The sequence below is a fragment of the Psittacula echo genome (genome assembly GCF_963264785.1).
Source record: "Psittacula echo genome assembly, chromosome: 1".
Taxonomy (NCBI): domain Eukaryota; kingdom Metazoa; phylum Chordata; class Aves; order Psittaciformes; family Psittacidae; genus Psittacula; species Psittacula echo.
In genome coordinates, this window is record NC_137735.1 from 26,441,253 (window position 1) to 26,466,890 (window position 25,638).

General features: G+C 38.0%; 1 protein-coding gene across 10 annotated transcripts in view; it reads left to right on the forward strand.

Moving 5' to 3' along the window:
- The first annotated feature begins 757 nt into the window (after positions 1-757).
- Positions 758-25,638, forward strand: part of SLC30A9 (solute carrier family 30 member 9) — a 54,502-nt gene continuing 29,621 nt past the window's right edge. For 2 of the 10 annotated variants that reach the window (XM_080639016.1, XM_080639017.1), the window contains exons 1-10: positions 3,034-3,363; positions 5,216-5,392; positions 9,219-9,281; positions 13,136-13,235; positions 14,604-14,696; positions 15,069-15,151; positions 16,606-16,664; positions 17,470-17,537; positions 21,926-22,028; positions 25,244-25,299. In XM_080639016.1, the coding sequence (XP_080495142.1) occupies positions 3,267-3,363; positions 5,216-5,392; positions 9,219-9,281; positions 13,136-13,235; positions 14,604-14,696; positions 15,069-15,151; positions 16,606-16,664; positions 17,470-17,537; positions 21,926-22,028; positions 25,244-25,299 (899 nt within the window). In that variant the 5' untranslated portion in view covers positions 3,034-3,266. Of the gene's footprint in view, positions 3,364-3,416; positions 3,459-3,685; positions 3,812-5,215; positions 5,393-9,218; positions 9,282-13,135; positions 13,236-14,603; positions 14,697-15,068; positions 15,152-16,605; positions 16,665-17,469; positions 17,538-21,925; positions 22,029-25,243; positions 25,300-25,638 lie in introns of those variants that run through there. The other 8 variants (XM_080639013.1, XM_080639015.1, XM_080639014.1 and 5 more) reach the window with 7 other exon arrangements.

A 25,638-nucleotide genomic window follows, 5' to 3' on the forward strand; every position in this document is an offset into this window, starting at 1 on the left:
ATAGCACAGAAATCACTGTACAAGCATGGTGTTTATAAATATTTTTTTAAATCGGCTCAGAGCTTAGCAACTAGATTGTGAATGAGATTTTTTTTTTTGTAGTTTTTTCTTTGAACTGGCTTGATTTTGTGAAATATGTCCTTAAAATAGCTATTAAGTAATCATTATTAACAATTAAACCTTAGGATGCAACTCCCAACTATATTAAATGAAAATGTCACTCAATGAGCACTGCGATCTCCCCTATTCACCATGGCTATATAATACAGCAGTCTTTGCCATAGCCAGAAGTTGTTTAATATAGTTTGGATATGCTGAAATACTTAAACAGGCCTCTGTCATTTAGTGCATTTCTCCATTCACTGCTAGTGATTGATAACTAATGGTTGTGATGCTCCATAAATAAGGTTTTGAGAATTTTGTCTTAAGATGCAGCTACATGCCATGAGGCGTGGTAATTCATTATCAATTGCTTCACGTACCTGGCTTTCCCACACTGAATAGGTTGTTACTGATGCTTTTTTGCTTGTTTCTTTGTCTTCTTTTCCAAGTTTCAGAGTTTATCAATAAAAAGGTTTACACAGAGCCCTTGGTCATGTAGATCCTGGTTGATCACCACAATGGTAGTATCTATTAAATCTGTTTATGTTATTCCAGCTTTATTATTTTACATCCTGTTTCAGATTTACAGCAACAAAACCAGACAAGGCAAATTCAGTCACTCAGCTAGATAAAAGAATATGAAAAAGTTTAGTAATTCCATTTGTTTTTGGGTAGGAAATTATAAACCTAAGTATTTTTAGAAGTAACGCAACAGTTAGCATCTCTTCTAGCATATAGCAGAGGTTCTTCAGGAATTACAAATGTTTCAAGAATTTATATATTCTTTCAAACCTCTCTATTTAGGGAAAAGAAAGGAAACTCCATTAACTTCATGTTTCTATTTACTGTTAGGCTCTTGCCAAAGTAACAAGCAGCCTGCAAACCATGCATCAGCTACATGCTAGACCCCAACTAAAATTGGTGAATTGACCTCACATTTGCCACTTTACAACTTGCAGTGAATTTAGCGTTTAAATCTATTGCTGTACATCTGGTACTAATGACAAAGCATCTGCTGCAATACTCCCAATTCACCTGATATGGCTGCAATTGCACTACTGGGAAGATGGGTGTTAGTTATTTTATGCAAGTATTTTACTTCAATCTGCTCCACCAGGCTTCTAGGAAAACTCCTATTGTCAATGCTAATCGCTAGCTGGCTGGTAAAGAAGTTACGTGCCAGCAAGCCTTGTTCAAAATCTAATTGGGTACATTAAAGACAGTTACTGTAATAATTCTCCTCGATGATCAAATGCTTTGTGGATCATCAGGTGCCTTAATTATCCACATTCCCTGCCAAGCTAACTTCTGGTGAGCTCCCATGTTCCTCCCAGTGTGCAGATGAAGACAAGGAAGCCAGAGACATTTTGTCAGTCATGTAAACTAGTATAAAAAAGCTTTTCCAGAATAGCTTTGATAACAAAGGTCTGTAATCTGCTCCCAGTGGGACTAATTACATGCATGGTCCTGAGCCAGACTGTGGGTGAGAAAGGCCAGGGTGAGTACAAGAAGAGATCACAACCCTCTGACTGCAGGATCATGTGCAGGGCACTTGCTCGCTGGAGAAAGAAGTTTTCTGTGTTGGATCCTGTGTCATGGTTTAAGCCCAGCCGGTAACTGAGAACCACGCAGCTGCTAGCTCACTTCCCCTTTTCCCTCAACGCGCCTCCCGGAAGGATGGGGAGGAGAATCGAAAGAATGAAACTCCCATGGGTTGAGATAAGAACAGTCCAGTAACTAAGGTAGAACACAAACTACTACTGCTACCACCAATAATAATAATGATGATAATGGAAATAAGAAGGGGAGAGAAACCCAGGACATCCAGTTTTATCAGTACTGACCCGGGAAGCCCGTTTTAGTGTATGGGAGCACATTTTCACATAAAAATCTTGCAAACAGATTTGGTATACTGATACAGGGGGCTTGATATAAGAAACGCTAGTACCTGGAAAATACACATTTAAAGTACTTTTTAGCTTAACGTAAGTTGTAGAAAGAAAACTATGTTATAAGTCTGAGGAATTTAGGGGCCCCACTAAACATGAGTTGTTTCACACTAGCCTTCTAAAGTATAACATTTCACACCATCCTTCTACTTATCAGTTAGTTCAAAGACAGAGCCTCCCAAACATCTGCTAGCTTGGGATGCTCCTTGCCTGCCCATCCTGCAATAAATTTTGCAGGAAGGTCACCCTGTTCTAAATTTTTGCTAGTTAACAGAAGAATTACAGATATGGTTGGTTTCAGCTAATTGTGTGACTACTGGGGCATCCAACTGTGCCAAAGGTGAAAAGTTTAAGAAGAGGAAGACTCGTTTACTCCATCTTGAAGACCCCTACTCACAAGAGGAAGACTCATTTACTTCATCCTGAGATACCCGTCCATGACCACGGGGGGGGCATTGCGCATGCGCAAAGGACCTTTTAGCTCATAATACGAAGCAGGGATAGGTCATGAATACGTGTAGGCGTGTAACTTTAGAGGGTAAATGTAGAGGGAAACGACACTGAGGTGTGCATACTTTGGAGGAGCGATCCCTATGCACCTCAGCGCTGAATAAAAGCATACCTACTTTACAACTTTAACGAGTTGTGGAGTCTATCCGCGTATCAATACAAGTCCTATTGTTATTACTACCCGTGCTAACAGATTTAGCACATACACACATTACCTGCTCGTTACGAGCAGCTACTGAGCGATTCCCGACCAGGAGGCGCTCCCGATGTGCATTTCAGATGCAGATCCGCTGCCGGCGAGGCGGGGGCGCTTAGGGTTGAGCCGATTTTAGCAGCCAGCCCGATACCGTCTGGCCCGGGGCCGGACCCGAGGTCAGCGGAGTACCGCCCCACACCACCCCGAGCACGACGCTGAAGTGAAATGAACTGAAGCGAAGCGACGGCTCCGCACATGCGCAGCGCGAAGGGCGGGTGAGTCAGCGGCGGCCACTGACCGTCGCGCCCGGCGGGCGGCCCGAGGTTCCTTCGCACATCCGGGTGCCCTAGCACCGCCCACCGCCGGCCTCCCGGCTACCGTCGCCGCTCGGGGCCAGCGGGGGCTCCGCCGCAGCCGCGCCGGGCTTCTCCAATGCGAATCGCCGCCCGCTCGCCGGCCGCTGGCATACGGCGGCGGCCAGCGGTCGGGCTCCGCGCGCGGTCTCCGCCATGATGCCGGCCCTGGCCGCCCAGCGGCGGGGCTGCCGCGGCCTCTACCGCCTGTACCTGCGCTGCCGGGCGGCGCCACTCCCCCGCGCCTGCCACGGTGAGTCCCTCGGGGCCCGGCCCGCTGCACTGCGTCGGCGGGCTGCCGGAACGCCCCCCTGGGCGAGCAGGGCCGTCGGACCCCCGTCTTCCCCGGTGAAGTCTCGTAGAAAGCTGTAATCAAGTTGGGTGCTGGTGCGGGGAACAGCGAGTGCCCGGGCTTGTGGGCGGCTGGTGGCAGCCGGCTTCGGGCGCCGGCAGGGCCGCAAGGGATTCCTATGGGCATCTCCGGGCCGGGAGCCGTCGGGAGCGCAGCCCCCGTGGTCGGTGTCGACGTTTAAAGGGGCGATGTTCAGGTCGTAAGTGCCTCGATAGGCGGGTGTGTCCTGACGAGCGTTAACACCTTATCGCGAGTGTTCTTAGGGCCGCTGTAGGCCTGCTGCTGCCCTATCGGTTCCCGTCTGGAGTAAACCGTATACGTCACGCCCGAGTTGGGGCTGAAGTTTGAGGTAACTGTGTAAAATGAAGCGCGATGTTATAGGGCTTGTGTTGGTCGGAGGAATGAGCTTTTTCTTTAGGCCGCAGGTCCCATGGAGTTTAAATTCCGACCTGTTTTGGCCCTTTCCTTGTAATCACCTATGGTTAAATTGCAGCAGTACCCGTTTTCTTTAATTCCTTGTGTGTCTATAGGTTAGTAGGAAGAACGTCCTCTAAACATGCTGATTTAAGTTTCCCTTTTTCAATTGGTCTAGTATCACTAAAGCTTAGGAAACAACACTGCTCATCTCATTCCATGTATTTATTGTAGCGTTGTGTAAAGTGACAGTAAGTTCACTGAGCTCTGTTGATTCTTCTGGGCTTTTGTCACACCAGCAGCATCTAATAGTCAGAGTTTATCTGCCTTTTTTTTTAGTGAAATTGTTTTTCTATAAGGTTCAGATTAGTCTATGCACGTGTGAGATGCTTCAGTACCATAGAAGATTAAAATGAAATGAAAACTGTTGAGACTTCGATAGAATACAGTTTTATATTTATAAAATATTGCCATTTTGTGAGAGGTGCATTGTTCATATATGATTAGTCATACTTTGCATGACTCGAGTTACTAGCACTGCTTACTTTTTTTTTTTACTCTATTCTGTTAATAAGTGCTTTCCAGAGCAGCCGGTTTGCTTGTTGCATTTCTTGTGGGAGGAGTCATTTGCTCTCTTAGTAGAAGTATTGTGCTGCCTAAAAGAAGCTCGTTGCTAATACAGGTTGGCCTGTACTACATACAATTCTCCTTCCGGCTAGTCTTTTGAAATCAAAGATTGCCTTCCCAGGGTGATTTCTCAGTAGGGATTTTGCATGTTTATCTTGTAATATGTCTGTTGTATCTGTTGGAAAACTTTAAATTCTTCTACATAAATGTTTTATACAGTGCTGTGTGCTTTTCTACGTAATTTCTGTACCAAGGTGCTCTCATGTGTAATGCACACAGTTCAGTTTTCCTTAATTGATAAGCTGTGGTTTGTACAGAGTGTATACAGGGTGAAACGAAATGGCAACACTGGCTGATAGTTCTAAAGTGCTCTGTGTTTGCTCTTTCATCAATATTTGTTTTTTAGAAAACTTGAGGCAGTAGGACTAGAACAGGGCTTAAATTATCAACCAGTTTTACCAAATAGCTTTGTATCTTTTAAAAAGCCTCTAGTGCTAGAATGAAGTTTAAAAGTGGGTGCTTCAAGGGAGGCAGTGAAAGCATGCTGTCTGCTCCTGTTTGGTAATTCCTAAACATGGATAAAACACAAATTTTAAAAGCTAAATTCCTGTAATTTAGGCTGGTATAGCTGTACCACCTTCCCTTCTTTTCCCTTACAAAATGGTTGCCTAAAATACCTTTTTTTTTTTTTTTTTTCCCCTCTTCCTGTTAGGATGGCAAGCTCCAGTGAAAAGTGGGAGTCTGTCTTGTTTTCTACCATGCCATCGTCTGCCTGTGCAGTTGATGAGTCAAGTGAGAGTTTATACCTCCAATGGTCAAAAAAAAGATCTTGGATCAGAAGATACAAAAGGGTCAGTCCCTGAAGAAACCCTGCATAAAGCTGGAACAGGTAGTACTAAGCTAAAATAAAGAGTATTTCTATAAATGTAAAAAACTTCAGGTATTTAACAATTAATTTTTTTTTCCCCAATTGTGTGATGTTAGGGTTGCAGAATTCTTAGTATTTTTTGCTTATGGGCACCTGTATATAAATTTCAAATGCATAAGCAGGGGGGAATGCTGAAATTTATGTCTTTTTCAGTTTGGTGTTTAAAGGATTTAAGTTTAGAGTAATCGGATTTAAAAGTGGTGATGATAAAGTGTGGATGTCAGAAGGGATTAAGTAATCTAAGAGATAGGAAATGGGATGTATTGCATACCTTTCACGACTTTGCTTGCTTACTTTAATTCTTTTTGTAGTATTTCAGGTTTGTTGTGTGAAATTAACTAGTGATAAAGATTGAGTGAGAATACCAAGCACTATGACTGCTCCACATCAGGCTATAGATGACTTTTAAAGAAGATTGAGCTGTTTCATCTGCTGCAACTTTCTAATCTGATGGTTGTCAGAACTGCAGCATTCATGTTTAAAGTGATACCACGAACATAACCTGACCCTCCTTCATGTTCAGTTTGATTCTCAATCTTGTGCTGGTTAGGTGCTTGTGAAATTCAGATCTGTCCTGTCCTTGCTCCATCATAGCACTCTATTTTTGCTGCTTCTTAAGTGGGAGACTGCGTATGTTTGGGAGACTGCTGTTTCCCAAAGAGATACAAATACTTTTCAAAAAGAAAGCTGTCTTTGTGCTTTTATCTAAAACTAGGTGTTCTACTAAGGAAAATTTCCTTTCTTTATTGTCAGGTTAGTAGGCATTCATTCTTTTTTTAGTAACTTGTAAATTCCTGAGGCTTGCAGCAGTCTTTAAAGACTAGTAACTTGAGCCAGCTAAAAGTGTTAATTTTCTGATGTTTGGATAATATAAGTGGCTCTTATATATTGTTCTATGTGTAACAATTTGGTACGATTTCTTAAGTCTGTGATTGGATTTTAGAAGAGGATAATATTTAAGACCGTTTATGTTTCTTGGAAAGTCTTGAGCTGAAGGTGGTTGCTAGAGGGTGAGAGTCTTGCAGAAGAATGTCTGCCTGAATACAGTGAAAGATTGTAGAGCCAGTTGTAGTTGTTGTTATTTTCTGGGTTCTTAATGTGCAGTTACTGGTGTTAAAAATCAGATGTGAAAATAGCCTAGCACTCTTGCTTTCATATTGTTGACTGTCATCAGAAGGGATGTTCCCACCATCTTCCACCCCTGTCTGATTAGTCCCTCTTTTGTGCTGGCAGTAATGATGTTTAGGCCTGTTTTGTGAAAAATTGCTTTCTTGTTTTGCAGAGCTAGGGTACAGGTAGGATCAGTAATCTGATCCTGTTCATTGTCTCTAAAATGGCTGGGGAGGTGCAGCCCTTTAGTGTCAGTGCAGCCCTGAGCCATATAAACCTCTAGTATAACTGTGCCACATGGGCATCGTGAGGCTTGCTTTTTGTTGAGAATGGGGGCTGACATATGCAAGTGTATATGAAACTGCAGCCTAGAGATGTTGTGTGCAGTCACTCTGAAGTTTATTCTGGAATGCATATTGCTATATGCATGCTTCATATAAGGGATGTTTTCTGGGGTCTAGGGGATAGAACGTTTTAATGTTTTTTAACGGCATTACAGACATATTTGTGCTGTTTATTTTAAAAACGCATGATATTTTGATAAAATTCTGAAAAGGTCATATACTGTTTGTAAAGATTGCCATACTTTTCCAGTAATTTAAACGTTTGGCAGATAATTGATCTCTTTTGCACCTCCATTCCTTTATCAGTGAACTTGGGAAATGCTTTTCCTGTTAATGTGATATTTAGAATATTAATGTAGTCACCTTGAAAGTTCTATGAACCTCTGCTTGTCTGAAAAATAGTAATTGTGAATTGAAGTGAAATCTTATAACCCTATGTCCTGGGTTCAGCAGCAGCAGTCACTTTTTCTCCTTCTTAGTAGCTGGTGCAGTGCTGTAATTTTGACTTTCGGCCTAGGAATAATACTGATAAAGCCAATGTTTTCAGTTACTGGTCAGAATGTTTACCCTGACCAAGGACTTTGTGAGTCTCATGCTCTGCCAGAGAGAAGGAGAAGCTGGGAGGAAGCAGGGACAGGACACCTGACCCAAACTAGCCAAAGAGGTATTCCATACCACAGCACGTCATGCCCAGGGATGTAACTGGGAGTTACCCAGAAGGGCACGTCCCTTTTCTCTGTCGGGCTCATTTCTGGCGGGTGGTATCGTATTCTCTTCCTTTGTTATTTCTCTTATCATTATTATTATTGGTGGTAGCAGTAGTGATTTGTGTTATACCTTAGTTACTGGACTGTTTTTATCTCAACCCGAGGGAGTTACATTCTTTCGATTCTCCTCCCCATCCCTCTTGGGGGGGGGGGGGGGGGAGGTGGGGGGAGTAGGCTGCGTGGTTCTGATTTACTGCCTGGGCTTAAACCACAACACCCTATCTTCTGTTAAACAGTGGCAGTGATATTTCTTTTAGTGACATAAATGGTTGCATGCAATTTTAGAAAAGAAGCTACTACTCAGTTTTTGCTAGGCAATCTTAGCTGAAGTGTTTTATCATAAATACTGATAGATCAGCTGCCTGGTTTTTGAAATGAGGTAAGAAAGCAACAGCAAAGGGTTTTTTGCTTTTGTTTTCAAGTTAAACAATAACTGATGGGGTGATTGTATTAGGAATGCTAGTTATGTATGGTCCAGCCTTATTTGTTGTGTAGTAAAATCAGTTTCATGAATTTATGTTATTTTTCAAAGAAGGTATACCTGGGTTATTATTAGCCTTAGTCCTCAGTTGCTGTTAGGGCGATAACTAATTGCCTCATGGAAAGATAGTTATGTAGTCCAAGCTTCAAGAAAATCTGTCCTTTCAGAATTTGAGTAGCATGTTAAGCTAGGATCATCTCATTAATTAACACAAACGTGCTTGAGAATTTTTTTTTTTTTGGTGTATCACTGTCAATAATGTCAGTTTTAATTTCGTTGAAGACTGTGGATGTGTAGCAAACCTTCAGTGTTACGGCACATAAGAGTGGCTCGATGTGTTAGATCATAAGGTTTTTGTTCTGAAAGCTATGTCAAGATGTATGAGACAAGGATGCAGTATTTGTATTGTCAAGTAGAACTTCTGGTTTCTAAGTGATATTAATCACTTAGAAATTGATATTAATGGAATTTATTATTTTCCAAATATTAAGTTTCACTTTACTGTAAATTATGTTTCATTGGCTTTTTATTGAGTCATATCCTCAAATTTCAAAACCAGTAGAATACTTTGTCCAATTTGTGACCCAGGAGTTGGGGGTTTTAATTTAAAAATTGTGTGTTTTAAGGAGCGAGCTTTTTTTTAAGGGAAAAAGCTTCAGTCCCTTAAAACTGAATTGCAGCTTGGAGTCTTTGTGAGACTCCAGTAATCAGCAGCCATAAACTATATAGAATTAATTATATCTACTGGTCTGAAACTCTGCATGAAACTTGTCCGAAACTAGAAGTATGCTGTTAAAATGCTTTTCAAAATTTCAGGATACTTTCTGAAGTATTGTTGCAGCTTGGTGCTGTTCTGCAAGCTGCTGGGAGTTTGTTGATCAATGCCTTATTTTGTTATTTATTTTTTTACTATTGCTGTGTTTTTATGTTGAGAGTTTGAAATGTTGGAAATCTAGCAAAAAATGTTTTTTAGTTGTCAGGGTGGAAAGCAATATTAAGAGACATTCCTATTTTATGTCAACTAAACCGTTTACTAAAATGTAGGCACTTCCATGCTTACAGTGAGCTTTATCTTTATTTTACAGGGCAAGATAAGACCAATGCAGGCCAAAAGCAGTCTGTCCTTAAAGAGTCAATCCAAGTAAAAGGTAAAGAAGTACCTTTTGTATTGAAACTTCGCTGCTATCTGTGAGTAGTTAAAAGGACTGTAAAGAAACCATGGTTCCTCTTCAATTGTGTAACAAGTTTATGTGAATAACATTTTAAAACACATTTGTATGTCAGCTTTATTTGGTACCCAGTTGTTTGAAATTTACTCCTGAAAAGTCAAATACAGCAGTATTTCTTCTAATTACTCACCCTTCTGTGCAGTTTTTAATTTTTTTATTTGAGCTGATGAGTTTGTCAGTAAAGGACTTACTTGTTTTCTTATCTGTTATCACAGTCTCTCCTCCTTTCATGTTTTGAGGCATGTCCATTCACCATTGCAGACCTAATGTGGCTAAGCTGAATACTTGATCTTCCTCTGTTCCTTCTTATTGCTAACTTAATCTAATCAGTGTTGCTTCTAAATATATTTTGACCACATGAACTGCCTAATCTGAGTCCTGTAACGTTCCCATTTGTGTCTGTAGTAATGTAGTGAGTTGACCTGGCTGGATGCCTGGTGCCCACCAAATCTGCTCTATCACTCCCCTTCCTCAACTAAACACAGGAGAGAAAATGTAATGAAAGGCTTGTGGGTCAAGATCACTCAGCAATTACTGTCACAGTCAAAACAGACTTGACTTGCGGAAAATTTGTTTTATTTATTACCAATCAAATCAGAGTAGGGTAATGAGAAACAAAAAACTAAATCTTAAAAACGTCTTCCCTTCTTCCTGGACTTAAATTTGCACTCAATTTTCTCTACCTGCTCCCCTTGCTGGAGAACAGTAGTTGTGGTCAGTTCCCTTGTGCTCCTTCCTCCTCGGGGTAGGACTTCTCACACTCTTCTGCTCCACTGTTGGGAACAGGTGAAGACATGTTTCTCATGGCAGATAGTCCTTCATGAACTTCTCCAACATGGGCCCTTCCCATAGGATGCCATTCTTCACAAACTTCTCCAGTGTGAGTCTCTTCCATGGGGTGCAGTCCTTCAGGAGCAGACTGCTCCAGCGTGGGTCTCCTGGGGGGCTGCAAGTCCTGTAGCAAACCTGCTCCAGGGTGGGCTCCACTCTATACAGGGCCGCAGGTCCTGCCAGGAGCCTCTTCCAGCACAGGATTCCCATGGGGTCACAGCCTCCTTTGGGCATCTCCCTGCTCTGGCATGGGGTCCTCCATGGGCTGCACGTGCATTTCTGCTCCACCATGGACTTTCATGGGCTGCAGGGGCACCATGACTCACCATGGTCTGTACCACGAGCTGCAGGGGAATCTGCTCCAGTGCCTAGAACCGCTCCTCCCTTCCTTCTGCACTGACCTTGGTGACTGCAGAGCTGTTCCTTTCACACATTCTCACTCCTTTCTTTGACTGAGGTTGCTCCTGAGCAGTAACCTTTTCCCCATCTTAAATACATTATCCCAGAAGTGCTACCACTGTGACTGATGGGCTCAGCCTTGGCCAGTGGTGGGTCTGTGTTAGAGCTGGCTGACATTGGCTCTGTCTGACATGAGGGAAGCTTCTAGCAGCATCTCACAGAAACTACCACTGTAGCCCCTCTGCTACCAAAACCTTGCCATGTAAACCCCATACAAGTAAAAACATGCTTTTGTATTTAGTTACATTATTTAAAAAAGGAAGTAGATAAAATAAATGCTTAACTTTCTCTTACGATTTCATGTTCTTAATTTATCATAAGCTGATTTCACTCCATCTGGACTCTGATAGTTTCTATGATGTTAATGTGAGAATTATGCTATTAAAAACTCCTGTGCTTTTTATCACTTCTGGCCTTCTATGTATGGAAAGAACTTCATCAAAATAGAAATTGCCATTTCTCTTTAAATTCTGTCTAAAAAAAAACCTCTGGAGTGAAGGTGACTCAGCAGGCCATAAACTCTATGAAAATGCCTTCGTGTCTTTTCCCAAATTTAAAGAAACATGAAATTGTAATACTTATTGGTAACAAGGTGAGATCAGGATCTCTGAATGTATTTTTTCTGCAAGCTTTTGTCTACATCCTTTATGTCAGTTTCTTTGGGTCTGTTGTCACAGTGTATGCCTGCAGGGGAAGCATACAAGGTAGATAGGAGAAATTAGAGAGGCTGAGAAATAATTGTAAAAGGAGGTGTATCTCTCAGTGGAAAGAGTTTTGCCTCTAGATTATAGGCAAGCAAGAATGTTAAAAATTTTGATCGTGTTTAGAAAGTGGAATTCTAGTCTTCAGATGCTACTGCAACTTAGAAACTCCCTGATAAAAGTGTTACTAAGACAATAACATTTTAAAAGGATCACTGATCTTAAAAAATTTTGCAATTTAAAATGTTTTATTTACATCATCTTTTATTTGGCTTTATCTTGGAAATATCAAATTGATTTTTTTCCCCCCCTCCATATTTATTGCCTGTTTTATACAGTTAATTGAACTAGGGGTAGGTTTATTGAGAGATTCTGCAATGTATTATGTATTAATGGTTATAGTATTTCCTTTTAGTGAAATTTATCTGTGCTTCTGAAAGATGGATTAGTAAGTGTTTGATAAATCCGTGACTCATTTTTTACTAAGATTAATATGCTTTGGATATGTATGTGGAGAAGAGATGGGAAGCATTCTTCTTGTTTCAGAATATTTGCCCTGTTCTAACCTTAGTAAATGATGGACTGTTTTTTTGAGAAATCTCTTTTTTTTTTTTTTTTTTTTTTTTATTTGTCACCTTTGCTCAGGAGCATTGTGGGATGAATGTGAGTGCTCAAGTACTTAAAAAATTGTGTAAGATCAAACTGGATGACAGAAATCTGATTATTATGATAAATATTGTTATCTGTATTGTTAGTGCATTGTTGAGTGTCAAGCAATGTATTTTGCCTTCAAGATTTCAAAACTCAGAAATAAGACAGTGTAGAACTTTGCGAAGTAGGAGCTTTCTGCAAGTATTCTGTGACTTAAAGAGTGGTTCTGGACTAACTTCAGAAATCTTATCATCAGTCATGTGACGCACAGAAATTTATGTGTGCTTGTAAGTCTTCTCACCTGCAGAATTTGAGTTTTTTTTTCAGTTGTGTTCTTTAATGTTATATCCTTCAGCAGTTGTTGACATTTCTTCCAGTAATTATAATGTTTGTAATGGAAATGAGCATATAGTGACTTACATTTGAAAGTAAGTTGAAGTTATGTATATATACAGAAGCAGGAAATAATGGTATAAATTTAAAATTCCATTTATCCTTTTTCAAATATTTTTCCTTGTGCATGAAAATCTGATGTGGTAAGATTACATCTTCTAGACACAAAGCATTATAAATTTATATATTTAATTGCTATTAATGCCTAATATTAAGTATGCTAATTTTGAAAATAATAGTTGAGAAAAATGACATATACGATCTTAGTTCTCTGTAAGGTCTGCAGAGGCTCTTGTTCTCTGTAAGCTCTTACCTGCAGAAGGTGGAATTGCTTAAATATTGGAAAAAATCAACTGGATCTCTGTGTGGCTGTTTCATTTGCTAAAGCAAGTGTTTCTGAATTGCCATATTTGAATGCTATCCTAGTAGCCAGACACCATCTCTGACATGAAAGTTGGAGGAGTAGCTGACAGTGGCAGTTAAGTGGATGTTTGAGAGCCCTGAACTACAATTCAGCGTGTAGCATTTTTGGAGGTAAATCATTGTACTGTACTCATTTCCACAATGAAGAACGTTCCTTTCTCTTCACTCTAAGTTCTTGATCTCGCTGATAAGCATTGTTTTCAGGTCTGTACTTAGAAGTATTGTGATATGACACTAGGTTGAACTCTGAATTTTGAAATATCTGCTGTAGTCTCCATGAGTGACTTAACTTGCTTATCTGTTTCTGTTTTTAAGTGAAAGCAGTCCTTAAAAAAAGAGAGTATGGACCAAAATACACAAAGAATAACTTTATCACTGGAGTAAGAGCAATAAATGAGTTTTGTCTTAAATCCAGGTATGATGGGGCTGAGTTGAGATTTAAATTGTAAATATTTGTTTGTTCATATGTGCTTCAAACATAATTATAGTTGTAGGGTGATTTTTGTATAGCAACTTTCTAAATGCTATTGTGGTTTATGTAATCATAAGTGGCTGAGGTCAGTTCTTGTTTACTTAGTGTAGGAACTTGCACTTAGTTTGCATGTTTACGTAGCTGCTGCTTAAAGGAATTTGTTTGTACTCATATGACCATAAATCTACTTGGGGGGTGTCTTGGGATGAGCAGCTAGTTATAAGGGGGAATGGCAAATAATTCTTCAGCATTTTGGGGTCATGATGGTTTGATGTGAACATCTGTGAAAGACGAGTGAAAACTTCATAATGTGAGTTCTGTTACTTGGAATAAAATATAATCTGGTTAATTGCAATTTTAACTGTTGTTACTTGATTCGTATTTACTGCCTTTTACTATGTGCTGTGCCTGCCAGCAGGTCTTACTAAGTATTGCTGTAGTTGAGGTGTCTGTTGGGTTTCATGCATGTTATGTGTGTGTCCCATATTAAATCTAAAGGCTTAGCTGCTTTGTTTGTAACTTTTTATGCTGTCACTGTTGCTCCCTAGTTTTTTCATATAGTATTTCACCAGACTTGTCTTTGCTGAGAATCCAGTGGCAAATTATTCTTAGTCATCAGCCCTATTTTTATCATAACTCCCTTGTTGTGCAGAGAAATACCTAGCTCAAGTTTTGCTGGATTGACCAAAAGGGGTAGTGGGGGAAATGAAAACAGGACTATAGAATTGATTGGGCTAAAAATGAAATGTTCTGTTGTATTTAAAAAAAAAATAAAAAACCCCAGCCCCCTGATGCTTCTTAATGTAGATGCTCTGATATGTAGCTCAGCACAGTACATTTATCTGTTTCCCCAAGTAGCTTTGTTATCTCCGACCTTTTGCAGCTTGTGCTGGGTGTGTAGGTTTTGAGGTTACATTTCTTAACTTTTCATGTCATTTCACTTCTGATTTCCATTTCAAGATGTTAAACCATGAACCCCCTTGTTTGACACTGGTACACATTATCAGTTAAATGCAGATTCATTGGATGTCATAGTATCCAATGTTTTATTGCTTTCTTTCATGTATAGTATTTCATGGTTTGAGGACATGATTTGAACTTTTGAGTGTGAAGGAAAACACAGCTGTTTTCAGTAGAATCCTAGAGATCAGTTGCTTCATGTTGTGTATCTGTTCTGTTTGGCTTAAGTAGACAACTTCAGGTTTTTGGTCTGCAAAGTAATAATATCAAAATTGAGGAAGATCACCCAAACATAAAAGTAGAATAATATGAACTTTTTCTTGTAGTGAACTGTTTGTCCACTTTCCTTAGTGATTTAGACCAGCTGAGGAAAATTAAACGACGAAGCCCCCATGATGACACTGAGACTTTCACTGTGTACCTGAGATCGGATGTAGAGGCAAAGTAAGAACATTTGTATGAAAAAAAAAATGTTTGCATCATTTAAAATGTATTATATGAGAGAGGACCCCTCCCCACCTTCTTTTAGAAGTCAGGTTTACCATGTGAAAAGGCAATAATGTTTTCCATTTTCTATCTGAACACATTTTATATCCTTATTACATGGGTATATACAGTTGGAGTGTCTGTTTCATGTGTCTAAAGATGAAGTGCTTGTCCTCAGCCCCTTCTTGCCCCTTATTGAGTAGTCTGCATGGCTTCCTGTGAGAAAGAATGATGTGATGATCTGCTTTTAGGAAAGGCATTTGTAATGTAGCCAAACTGAAAAGAAGTTGCATAATAGAACCATTGCGAAGTTACTTTTACTCTGTGCAGGTCTCTTGAAGTTTGGGGTAGTCCAGAGGCTCTTGCTAGAGAAAGAAAACGACGTAAAGAGGCAGAGATCAAATACAGAGAAAGTGAGTACAGCGTGTTCAAATAACTTAAAATGAAAACACCAAAGTATGTGTTTTTGTTTTTTTTTTTTTTTTGTTTGTTTGTTTGTTTTTTTTTTTTTTTTTAGAAATCATCTCACTGAGAACATACAAATGTGGAATTAGCAATTGCTGATATGATTTTATAGCATAATGTTACAGTAACACATTAGTATCTATGCAGAAATAGTCTGTTACTATCTTGCAATTTACTTGTCATACACCAAGAAATACATTTAGTTGGTATCTATAATCATACTTTGTCTTTTTGGGATGGGCTTTTAATTTTTAGCTAGTATTACCAGACACTGTGAAACACTTTGTCACAGATCTGAAAGCACTGAATGAGTCATCACACCGAAGTGTTTGGAGCCACATGTACTTTATGTGAACATATGCCCCCCTTATTAAAGGGGGATCCCGGGGGGTTGAGTGAACAATTATGGTAGTTTGCGACTAGTGGCCATTTCCGTGATTTTTTTTTTAGACTAAAATCTTCAAAGTTTTTTGATTTTTTTTCTTTGTTTTTTAATTGAGAATTTTGAAAAGACTTAAACCCAGTCCAAATCTTTATACCGTACTGTTACTCATTTATGTTTCTTCTGAAATGAATTCAGCTTACCTTTGTGCTTCAGAAGGTGGGGAAAACACCTCCACATCATTGCTTAAAATTATTGTCATCCTTGCTGGTATTATCAGTAACAGGTACAGTCAAATCAGTAGTTTATAACGGATTTTGATCTATCTAGCCAGTTAAAATCACAGAAGAGGCAATATTGTTTCAAGGTACTTATTTCAATTATGCACCTTATAATTAGAGGTCTTGTAAATTATTATTATTATTTTTTTTTTAAACAGTTTTGCCATTGGAACACCCTTGTAGTAAAAAGGCTAGAGCTGCAGGCACTTGTTAAGGCAACTGTGTTTGTACTGAGAGTGCAGCTTGTACTCTACTGGCTGTTTTAGGCTATTTAAATTATTCTGTACAGCGTATTTTGGATAACTTTGCAGGGAAGAATCTAGCACTACAGCTTCTAGATACTGTAGTATACTAATGTTCATTTTCAAGTTACATCATTAGTGGATGCAAAAATACTGATATTAAGAGACTTGGTTTGAAACATCCTTCTTCGTTGTTAAAGGATGAGAAGGGGGCACTAGAAGTTCTGGATGTGGTGCAGTATATTTGGAGTTTTCTGCCTCTGTGTATCATCTTTTGTTAGTAGAAATGGCAACAATGTATAGGATAATAGGTTGTATTTGGCATTTGGCATGTGTTTATAAGAATAGGTTTCTGATTAACAGTACCAGGAGAGGAGTTTATCACAAAGAAAGATAGACCATGTAGCCATTTCTAGGAGGAGATACCTGCAGCCTAAAAAAATTCCTGAAAATACTGGTTCCTAATATGTATTTGTGGTGGTAATTTTGTGTTGCAGAACTATTTCGAAACCAAAGGCTGTTGTGGGAATACAAAGAGTTTTTTGGCAATACTAAGGTAAGAGATGTTTTAAAGGGTTTTTTTTTTGTCTAGAAAAGTGCTATGAGCTGTACTATGACACCTTTAGAAGAAAACAGTTGTGAAATGGTTGCATAAGCTTAACTAGCTGAATATTATTGGAAGATTTATTTGCACTTTACAGTGTAAGTGCAGTTTACAAGATGTGTCTCTAGTTGTAGTGCAGTGGTAAATGTTATGATGCCACAGTTCAAATGAGTTCCTATTGTGGCAGGGTAATCCATTTAATTACACTTAAGTGTAATGTTATTGTGGCCAGTGAAGTGTTTTGTTTAGTCAGTTTTCTTCTTATTCACAAATACAGCTGCAATTTTGTTATGTCATGTATAACCTATAAACACATATAGTAAATATAGTGTTATTTTAAATAAGCAAAGTATGCTTCTTAGTGAAAAAACCCCAAAACATTAACACTTTGCTCTATACCCTACTGACCCTTCCTCTCTGTTTAAGCAGAACCATTCCAGGTGCTCTGCTGTGGTAGAATGATGTCTTAATCTTTCTGCTGTGCAACTGGCTCCTGTCCTTATGTTTGCAGTGGCCCCTGCTGGAGGCTTTGTTGGTGGTTCCTCGTTTTTATAGCCATCTGTTTGTAGAAATGTGTAAGGCTCAAATGCAGTTTAGGTGAGCATTCAGTAGAAAATTAGTAGGCTTCAAGGCCTGTAGCTTCACTCTTGCAAAGCAGGGCAATGCAAAGTTTTTATTAAATAATCTGTATGGTAGGACCTTCATGAGGTCAAGATTTGGTTATTTTTTTTTAATAATCTCTTATTTCTTTATTTAGCCACGCTCCAGTGCAGCAGCTATGTTTTTCAAGGGACCAGGGAAGGTGGTAATGGTAGCTATTTGCATGTAAGTTAAAAAAGTTTTGTTTAAGCAAGAGAAAATGATTTATTTTTATTATCCTGGAAATGAGAAGAGTCTGTGTATTCAAGCTAAAGATACCTGTATCTCTGTAACTGATGTTAATAGATTTGTTCATTCGTTGTTCGTGGGACAGAGTTTAGGTAAATACATTCACCAATATAGAGAGATCAGGGTTAAAATACATCTGTGATCAGAGAAGAGCAAATTTTTTGATCAGACTAAACAATTTATTAAAGCAAAAACCAAAATTTTGAAGGATGTGGAGAGGCAAACATTCGTTATCCTTTTTTCTTGCTTCTCCTTCATGAGAGGAGCTTCATATGTTTTAAATAATCTTCCATATAACCAACAGAAAAGAATTAACTTCTTTCTGCTGTTATTCAGGGATATTTTAAGAGGGTTTTGCCTTTCACATGTGTTATAAGTTTGAATGAAACAAAACTATACCAATTTAAAGCAAACAAACACAGATATTATCTGGCATGAAATACACAGAAGTGTGTTATGTTTCTGTTGGGAGAAAGCGACATTTTGAGCAGGAAATAGCTCTGAGTTTACCTACAAAACTATATGCTTTTTGCTGGGGAAAGGGGGAGAGTGTCAAACCATTTTAGACTGAAAACCTCCTTCTTTAATGTTCTACTAGTAATTATTCAGGGCTTTCTAAGTGAAAATGTGTAAGAACTGCTAGTATGGGTGTTTATAATGGAAAAAAAAAAATGATGAGGGGCTTGTATGGTCACTTTTACCTCCTTCACTTTCTTGCAGTCATCTAGAGAAAACAGACCTTTCTTCCTGCTTAGTAAACAGGGCATTGCTATAAACATTGCACTCTGCACTTCATAAGTACCTTTTGAATGATTAGGTAATTTTTATAGATGAATGCATGGCAGCTAGGCCAGCAGAAGCTTGTAGAGCCTATTGTATTGTTCATTCATCTCGATGTGGAACTTTTAGAAGTGGCACTCAAATACCTGATGGCTTTTCAGAGATATTAGTCAAGACTGCTATCAGTGCTTCCTTGTTTGTGGCCCTGATCTTCTTCACACCAGCATGATTTTTAGTGGCTTCTGGTTTGGGGTCAAGAAAGGCCAATCTGTTTTAACTTCTCAGTTGTGATAATTTGGTAGGCTTCTCACAAACTTCAGGCTTCCATAGCGAGGATAAAATGTGGTTCAGTCACAGGCAGAGTTCTGGCTAGCTTCAAAGGCAGACTAGCTGCATTGGCACCCTCTGTGTTGTTAATAGAATTGCTATGTGCAAGGAGAAACTTTGAAGCTGTGGTAGGGAAATACAGGAAGGTAATGCTTTTAACAAAAAGGGAACGATAACTTTTTAGCAAAACATCCTTCAGGGTCTGGCAGTGTTGCGGTGATTTCATTGTCAGGCTAATGCTTTACCTTTTAAACAATACAAAGTTTGCATGGCATATAAGATTTATTAAAAATTACAAATGATCCAGGGTGTTAGTAATGTTACTGCTTCTCTAGAAATAGATGTGATGAAATGTGTTTAGTTCTCAAATGAAATGTTGAGCCTAAATAGACTGTTTTTCCCCTAGATTCATAATGGATCTAAATATTTAATATTTCCAGTTTGATTATTTTGACTTTTTTAAGTAAATCAGACCAGGTCCTTCTAGGCCATTGCTTATGTGGTAAGGTAGAGTATGAAAAGTGGGCAGGCCCATCACAGTAAAATTTCCTATACGTATTTTTCAATTCCTCATAATTTCTGTTCCCCATATACATCTTGGGGTTTTGTTGTGGTTATCATTGAAAACAAATTTGGAATGATAAATTTGTAAGAAGTGCCCTTTAATTTTTTTCAAGTTTACAGTTCAGTCAGTATAGATTTATTTGAGTTTGTTTTAATTGTAATTTAAATTAAGTTAGGAACCTTGTTTTGAGTAATTGATGTTGATCTACTTTTGCACTTGTGGTCGTGTTTTTTTTCTTTTGTCCAGAGAAAGGCTGATTCTCTTCATGTATCAGTACGTTTTAAAGTTACCAATGAAATTTAGACTTTACATTAAAATTGACAGGGTTTCTGACAGCAAGGAGGATGTGTATCTGTTTCAACACTTCTTCCTCCTTTCCCCCAGTTTTCTTGGTGAATGTTTGCCTCCTACGTGGACTTTGGAATACTGTTACAAACAGTTGTGTTGAATGAAATTGCTTATTTTCCAGGTGCAGAAGAGAGGCTTGTTAGAAAATGCTGTATAGTAGTAGGTTTAGTAAGTACAATAATAGAGTTGTACCTAGCGAAACATGATGGTCATTATTATTATTATTTCTTGGCATGATGTCCAAAACATTACAATAAATCTTTTTCAGACTTTACCAGCTTTGGTTTAAATTCTGTTAAGATTTCCCACTCTTTCAGGTCCATGTGGATAAAAATGAGATAGCTAAATCAGTCAGTCTGGTTCATTTCAGTAAAATAGAGAATACACTTTCTGATTTGGTGGTCACTCATGTAAAAGATAACTTCGTTTCAAACTGATTGAGGTACTGAGTATCTGTCTTCTCAGAATCTGCTGGTTTCTTCTGCTGTTAGTAGTTATATCTTCAATAGAATTTAGGCTTTCATAGGGATTAGCATTTTCAAATGCAGTGGTGAATTTGTTTTTTAAAGCAGAACGTATTTTACTTGCAGTAAAAGCCTGACTTTGTTTTTTCTTTTCCTCCAAAATGACATCTTATTATCTTACATTGATGCAAACATCTAGTCAGAAAGGAAACATAAATAGCCTTGATGGCTCTATAGAGTCATGGATTTTGTAATAATTTCCTGCATAGCACGCTTTCTATCCTATGTCTCCAACTTCTTGGACATCATTAATAGATTGGGCCTGGCATTTGAAAATCTTAGTATGGTTTCTTTTCAGATTTCTAGGATGCCATATTTCCCCACAAATTCATAATTTGTATGGGTGAAATAGTATTATTGAAGTGCCTACTGTGTCATCTGAACAGGTGGGGGCCCCGCAACTGAAAGGTACCTTCAGATAAGCTGTCAACTCCATTCATACAATACAGAGAAAAATAAAAGTAGAGACTGTGCTTATGAATCTCACTGTAATTTATTTCATTTTCTTTCTGTGCGGAAGATGCACTATGCTGTGAATTGGAGGAACTTATAATTAACACAGGGAGTTTAAATTACGGTTTAATGATACAGCAGCCTTCTGTTCTTCTTGGGATATCCACTAACTTATGCATTTTCTACTTTCCACCTATAAATTATGGTGATGCTTCACCATCTCATGAGGCAATGAGAGTAACTTAAAAATTGTGAAGCACATTCAGGCCCTTGTATTGAAGCAGTTAGAGAAAATAGTGCTAAAGTAAAATGTATTTTCACAGAAATTCTTTGAGGATGACCTTGGAAATGAATCTGATTTAATCAACTATATAATTTGGTGTATGGCAAGGGGCTGGACTTGTGCTTTCTGTAACTTAAATATATTTTTTTGGCATCTGGTTGTTCAAGAATGCAACTGTAATATGTTGTTAATATTTATTTATAACAATTTCATTTAAATACATTAAAAAATTGCCAATAAGATAAACTGAAATATATTTAAAAAAGAGGAGAATGTTAATAGTCCTCTAGTCTAATTTTGTTTGCAATATGATTGTAACAATTACCCTACTGATTCTGATAATGAATGTTTGAAGTGAGAATGTAAACTTGGATTTTAGTGTTGATAGCTACCTTTCTCTGTACAGCATAACACGATGCTTACTCCAGGGAGCCTGGAACCTAAGAAGGCTTGACAGGTCACAGTGGACATCTTAATAGAAAAGTTCCGTAGATAATTTTTACAGTGTAATCTGATGAGAGCCTTGCCTTCATGTCTGTTATCTTATGCTTGTATCCTACTGGGAATTGCTCACGCCCAGATTAAAGTTGGAAACCTTGGACTCCAGTATTAGGAGGGGGTGTATAGGAGGCAAAGGACTGAGAAGCGAAAATTAAAAAGGACTGAAAAAAAGGAAAGAAAGGACTGAATGAGAAAAGGAAATCATTAAGACTTTTATTTTCCTACTGGTAGGCCATTAGTTGTTCTAAGTAGTGAATGTGATAGTAGTTTTCATGAAGTTTAACTGCTTAGAAGTTAATGATTTTGGAAAAATAAAAAAATCTTTGCATATGAAGTTTAGCTGGAAGGGTATTTTAACAGTAACCATACAGAAAATCTGTATGCCTTATCTGCCTGTATAGGTCTGTAGTGATTAAACTGATACTTGATTTTGCCACTTGCTTGGCAGGTAATGCATGATTATAGAGCACTTGTGGTTTTGCTGAAAATATTAAAGACCAGATACTCTGTTGTTCTTTAGCTTATTTCTTCTCTTTGTTTTCAGAAATGGGTTGAATTTTTTCTTTAAGCTACTTGCTTGGGTTTACACGGGTTCTGCAAGTATGTTTTCAGAAGCCATACATTCTTTAGCAGACACATGTAACCAGGTGAGTATTTTTCCTATTCTGTTTAAGTTAGCACTTATAATAATTTTTTGGGAATAAAGGTAGATATTTACAGTAGTTGTATTATACTTAAAAGCAATAATTTAATCTACTAGTGCTCCTTAGTTGCCTATACTGTCTAAATAGGAAACATCAGAGAAATTGAAACAGTGTTTTATTTAGGAGGACTAGAATGGATAGCAAAATACCTTTTTCTTTTTAAAGTTTGCTCATAGATAACACTGACATTGTAGATAAGCCTAGAATTTCCTAGTGTATTAGTCAGAACTTTAAAAATGACTCTCAGGTTTTGCTGTGGTGTGTATTTACAGTGCTCTTGCTGTTCAATATCCATGATAATGTACTGTTTTGTATGGTTTACATGCTTCCTAGAATTAATAGTAATATATTCTAGGAGGGGGAAAAAGCTAGTACTTAATCTAATGGCCATTTAAGTAATCTGGAGGCAAAACAATCTTAAAGATGTTTTTAAGTAAGCAGTTTCTTCTGGGAGAGGGTGTTTTTGTGTTTTATTATCAAGTGATTTCTGGTTTCAGTCATGGAGATTACAAAGCCTGCCCAGAGTCTGACAAGCTCTCTGTGTATGCAGTGGGAGAAAGATGCAGTTTTTTCTGTATGCGTGTAGTATACACATACATTTTTTAGCTTCCCAGAGACACAAAACAATGTTATTCCTATATACAGTTTTTATCAAATTGTAGGCAGATGAAGGCATATTTTGTCAGAAATTCACATTACTTTAGAAAAGTTGCTAAGCTCAGAGCTCTTTCTGTTGTTTCCCAATCTGAGTGCAAAGCTATTGTTACTCAGTTGCAGATTTACTTGCCAGAACTAGTGGTTTCAGAAAGTTTATTTAGCTACATTTTATTCCTCTTTTTAATTTGATGCCAGTGATCTAATGGAGGGTTTATAAGCTAACAGTAAAATAACTGACTTAGTTTAGAAGCCTTAAATGCAGAGGGAAGCTAGAAAGAGTCGCTGGTAATGATCAAGTTTGGACTAGTATTTCTGTTAATATAATACTGTTTATAATACATGTACATTATTTCAAACCACCTGTCCCAATTACTTCTGTTCTTCAGTAAAATATTGGGTTTGCATTGTTATGTACTTCAGTTGCAATTTATTTTCCCTGTAACTATCAAGATTTGGAAGTGCACCGGAAAAGAGTAAATGGGTTATAGTATTAGCCAAATATATAAACATTAGCAAATAAGTCCCAGGACAGGCTTAATTTTGTCACAATGGTATGTGTAATGTGACCAGTCTTATCTTCAGGACATGGTGTCAGAACAAAATCTTGGTAATTTGGATTCCATGTTTCTTCCGCTCTGCCTTGTTCCTCCTGGACAGCAATGATGTATCTGTCAGTTATCTCGAAGTACTATTGAGTGCCTGTCCAGATGATAATAAAAGAAAAAAAAGGGTTTAATTTGTATTAATGTAAGAATGAGACATGTCAATGTAGATTCTGAAGTTTTTTCAGAAATTAGTTGAAATTCGAGAGGCGTTGTACTAAGCAGAACTATACTGTGCTACTTCATGGATTGTAAGTAGGACTGGAAACTAAGATGAAGTACATAGTATGCATCTTTCTTATTTTTGTTAAATATTAACTTGAAATACTTTTCCTGTCACGGTAATAGAATGGCAGGCTTTGTTGCTTAGTCATCTTGTTGTAGAATAATGATGAGAATTTGAGCATCTCTCTTTCTACTTGTAGGCTGCCTTAGCAGCCTCTCACAGCAGAAGTAGCCATGTACTTGGCACATTTACGTTGATAGGTGATGTGGCAAGCTTGGAGCTGGGCACATAATACAGTATGCAGAGACAAAATTAATGTTGTGTCTTCACTATTTTCTTTAGTATGCTTGAGGCATTCATTATGAGATGCTGAAATTTTCACTTCTTCCACTGTTGAAGGAATTCTTCTTGTTGCTGTTTTGGTATCAGTAAGGCTTTGGAAACTAAATAAGTACCTCAAGATGAGTGGTTGAAACCCTCCTGCGGCTCAAGCAAGAGAAATCCTTGGATAGCTTTTGACTCCTATAAAATGCAACAGTGCTTCTCCACGTTGGAGGAATGTATGAAATCTTAGAGCAGACTTAATATCCTGAAATGCATTTTAACATAATTTTGGCTACCTTTTTGCTTTGGTTGTACCTAGTATGTTTCTCTGTCCAGAAAGACTGAGTTGAGGACTGAGTTGCATGCTATTTTTCAATAAATGTTTTCACACAAACTTTCAGCTTTTCCAGCTCTAAAGTGAAGACAGGGGCACTACTAACTTAGCTGATAATACTTGAAGAAAATTATGGGGAGGCAACCTTCAGGTGTGTGATTTTCAGTTGGCCAACCATGTCAGTTTATAGGTGAACCAAGTTTGATAGTGGTATTATCTACCACTTTATATGTAGAAGAGCTGTTCTGGTTTTTTAACTATGAAAGTTAATACTTCGTAGTGGTTTTGGGAAAAACACAGAAGGAAACTTGCTGCCTCAAAGCAGTTTACTGCTGTGAATACTGAAGTGTCTAAATTTTGATACTGGTTATTATGTTTCAGTAATTCAGACTCCAAAACAAAGCATGTGCTTTGCTAAATCGAGATGTAGATTTATAACTTACTGTATCAAGTTTAACACATGCCTAAATAAATATATCCCAAATGGGCCATTTAGATATCAAGAGGTTTTTATTTCTTCCTTCAAAATATTTTTCTTCAGTTTGGAGTATTTCTCTACTGATAAAAGCTGCAGTATAAAATTATTGCTTTAAATGCAGTGTGCCATCACCACAGTCTCTGTATAATTTCTGTTCAAGAGGGATTTATTTAAATAGCTTTGTTCCCTGAACAACTTCATTCCTTCATATTGAAGTAGAGCAACAACACTTGTGATTGCACATAATGTTCACTTTCAGTTGCAATTCTAGAATTATAATTAATAGTAATTATATATATACACACTATGTATATAGTTCTATATACATTATGTATATAGGGATTTTTTTTGGGGGGTGGTAGATGTAGGTGACAGATTTTGAGGGTTGTATTTCAGTTCTTGTACAATATCAGTAGCAAAGCATGTGTGCAGATTGGCAAATTGCATCTGCCTTTATTGTTCAAGTTCTATTGATATAGACTGTTTCTAAATGTTTTCTTATTTTAACAAAGTTTTGCTTCCTTTTGTCCTAAATAGGCATTGCTAGCTTTGGGCATCAGTCAGTCTGCAAGGACGCCTGACCCTAGTCATCCGTAAGCTTTTTGAGTAAATAATGATTTTTTAATTTTATATAGGAGTGAGATCAGTTCTTGCTTGTGCAGCAACTTGTACTTAATCTCTCGTTTCATATAATTTCTGAAATGCATTGTTTATGGTTTTACAAAAGAGAAAACTGCAGATTCTTTCAAACTGCAGAAGTTAACAGCTTCAGTGGCTTGATACAAGCTATACTCCTTTTTTTTTTCTTTTTTTTTCTTTTTTTTTTTTGTTGTTTGGTGGTGTGCTTTTTGATGTGTATTATTTTAATTGACATTATTTCTTTACGTTATTTTGGGCTCTTCTGCCTCTTCCAGTGGATAGTTCTACTTTGT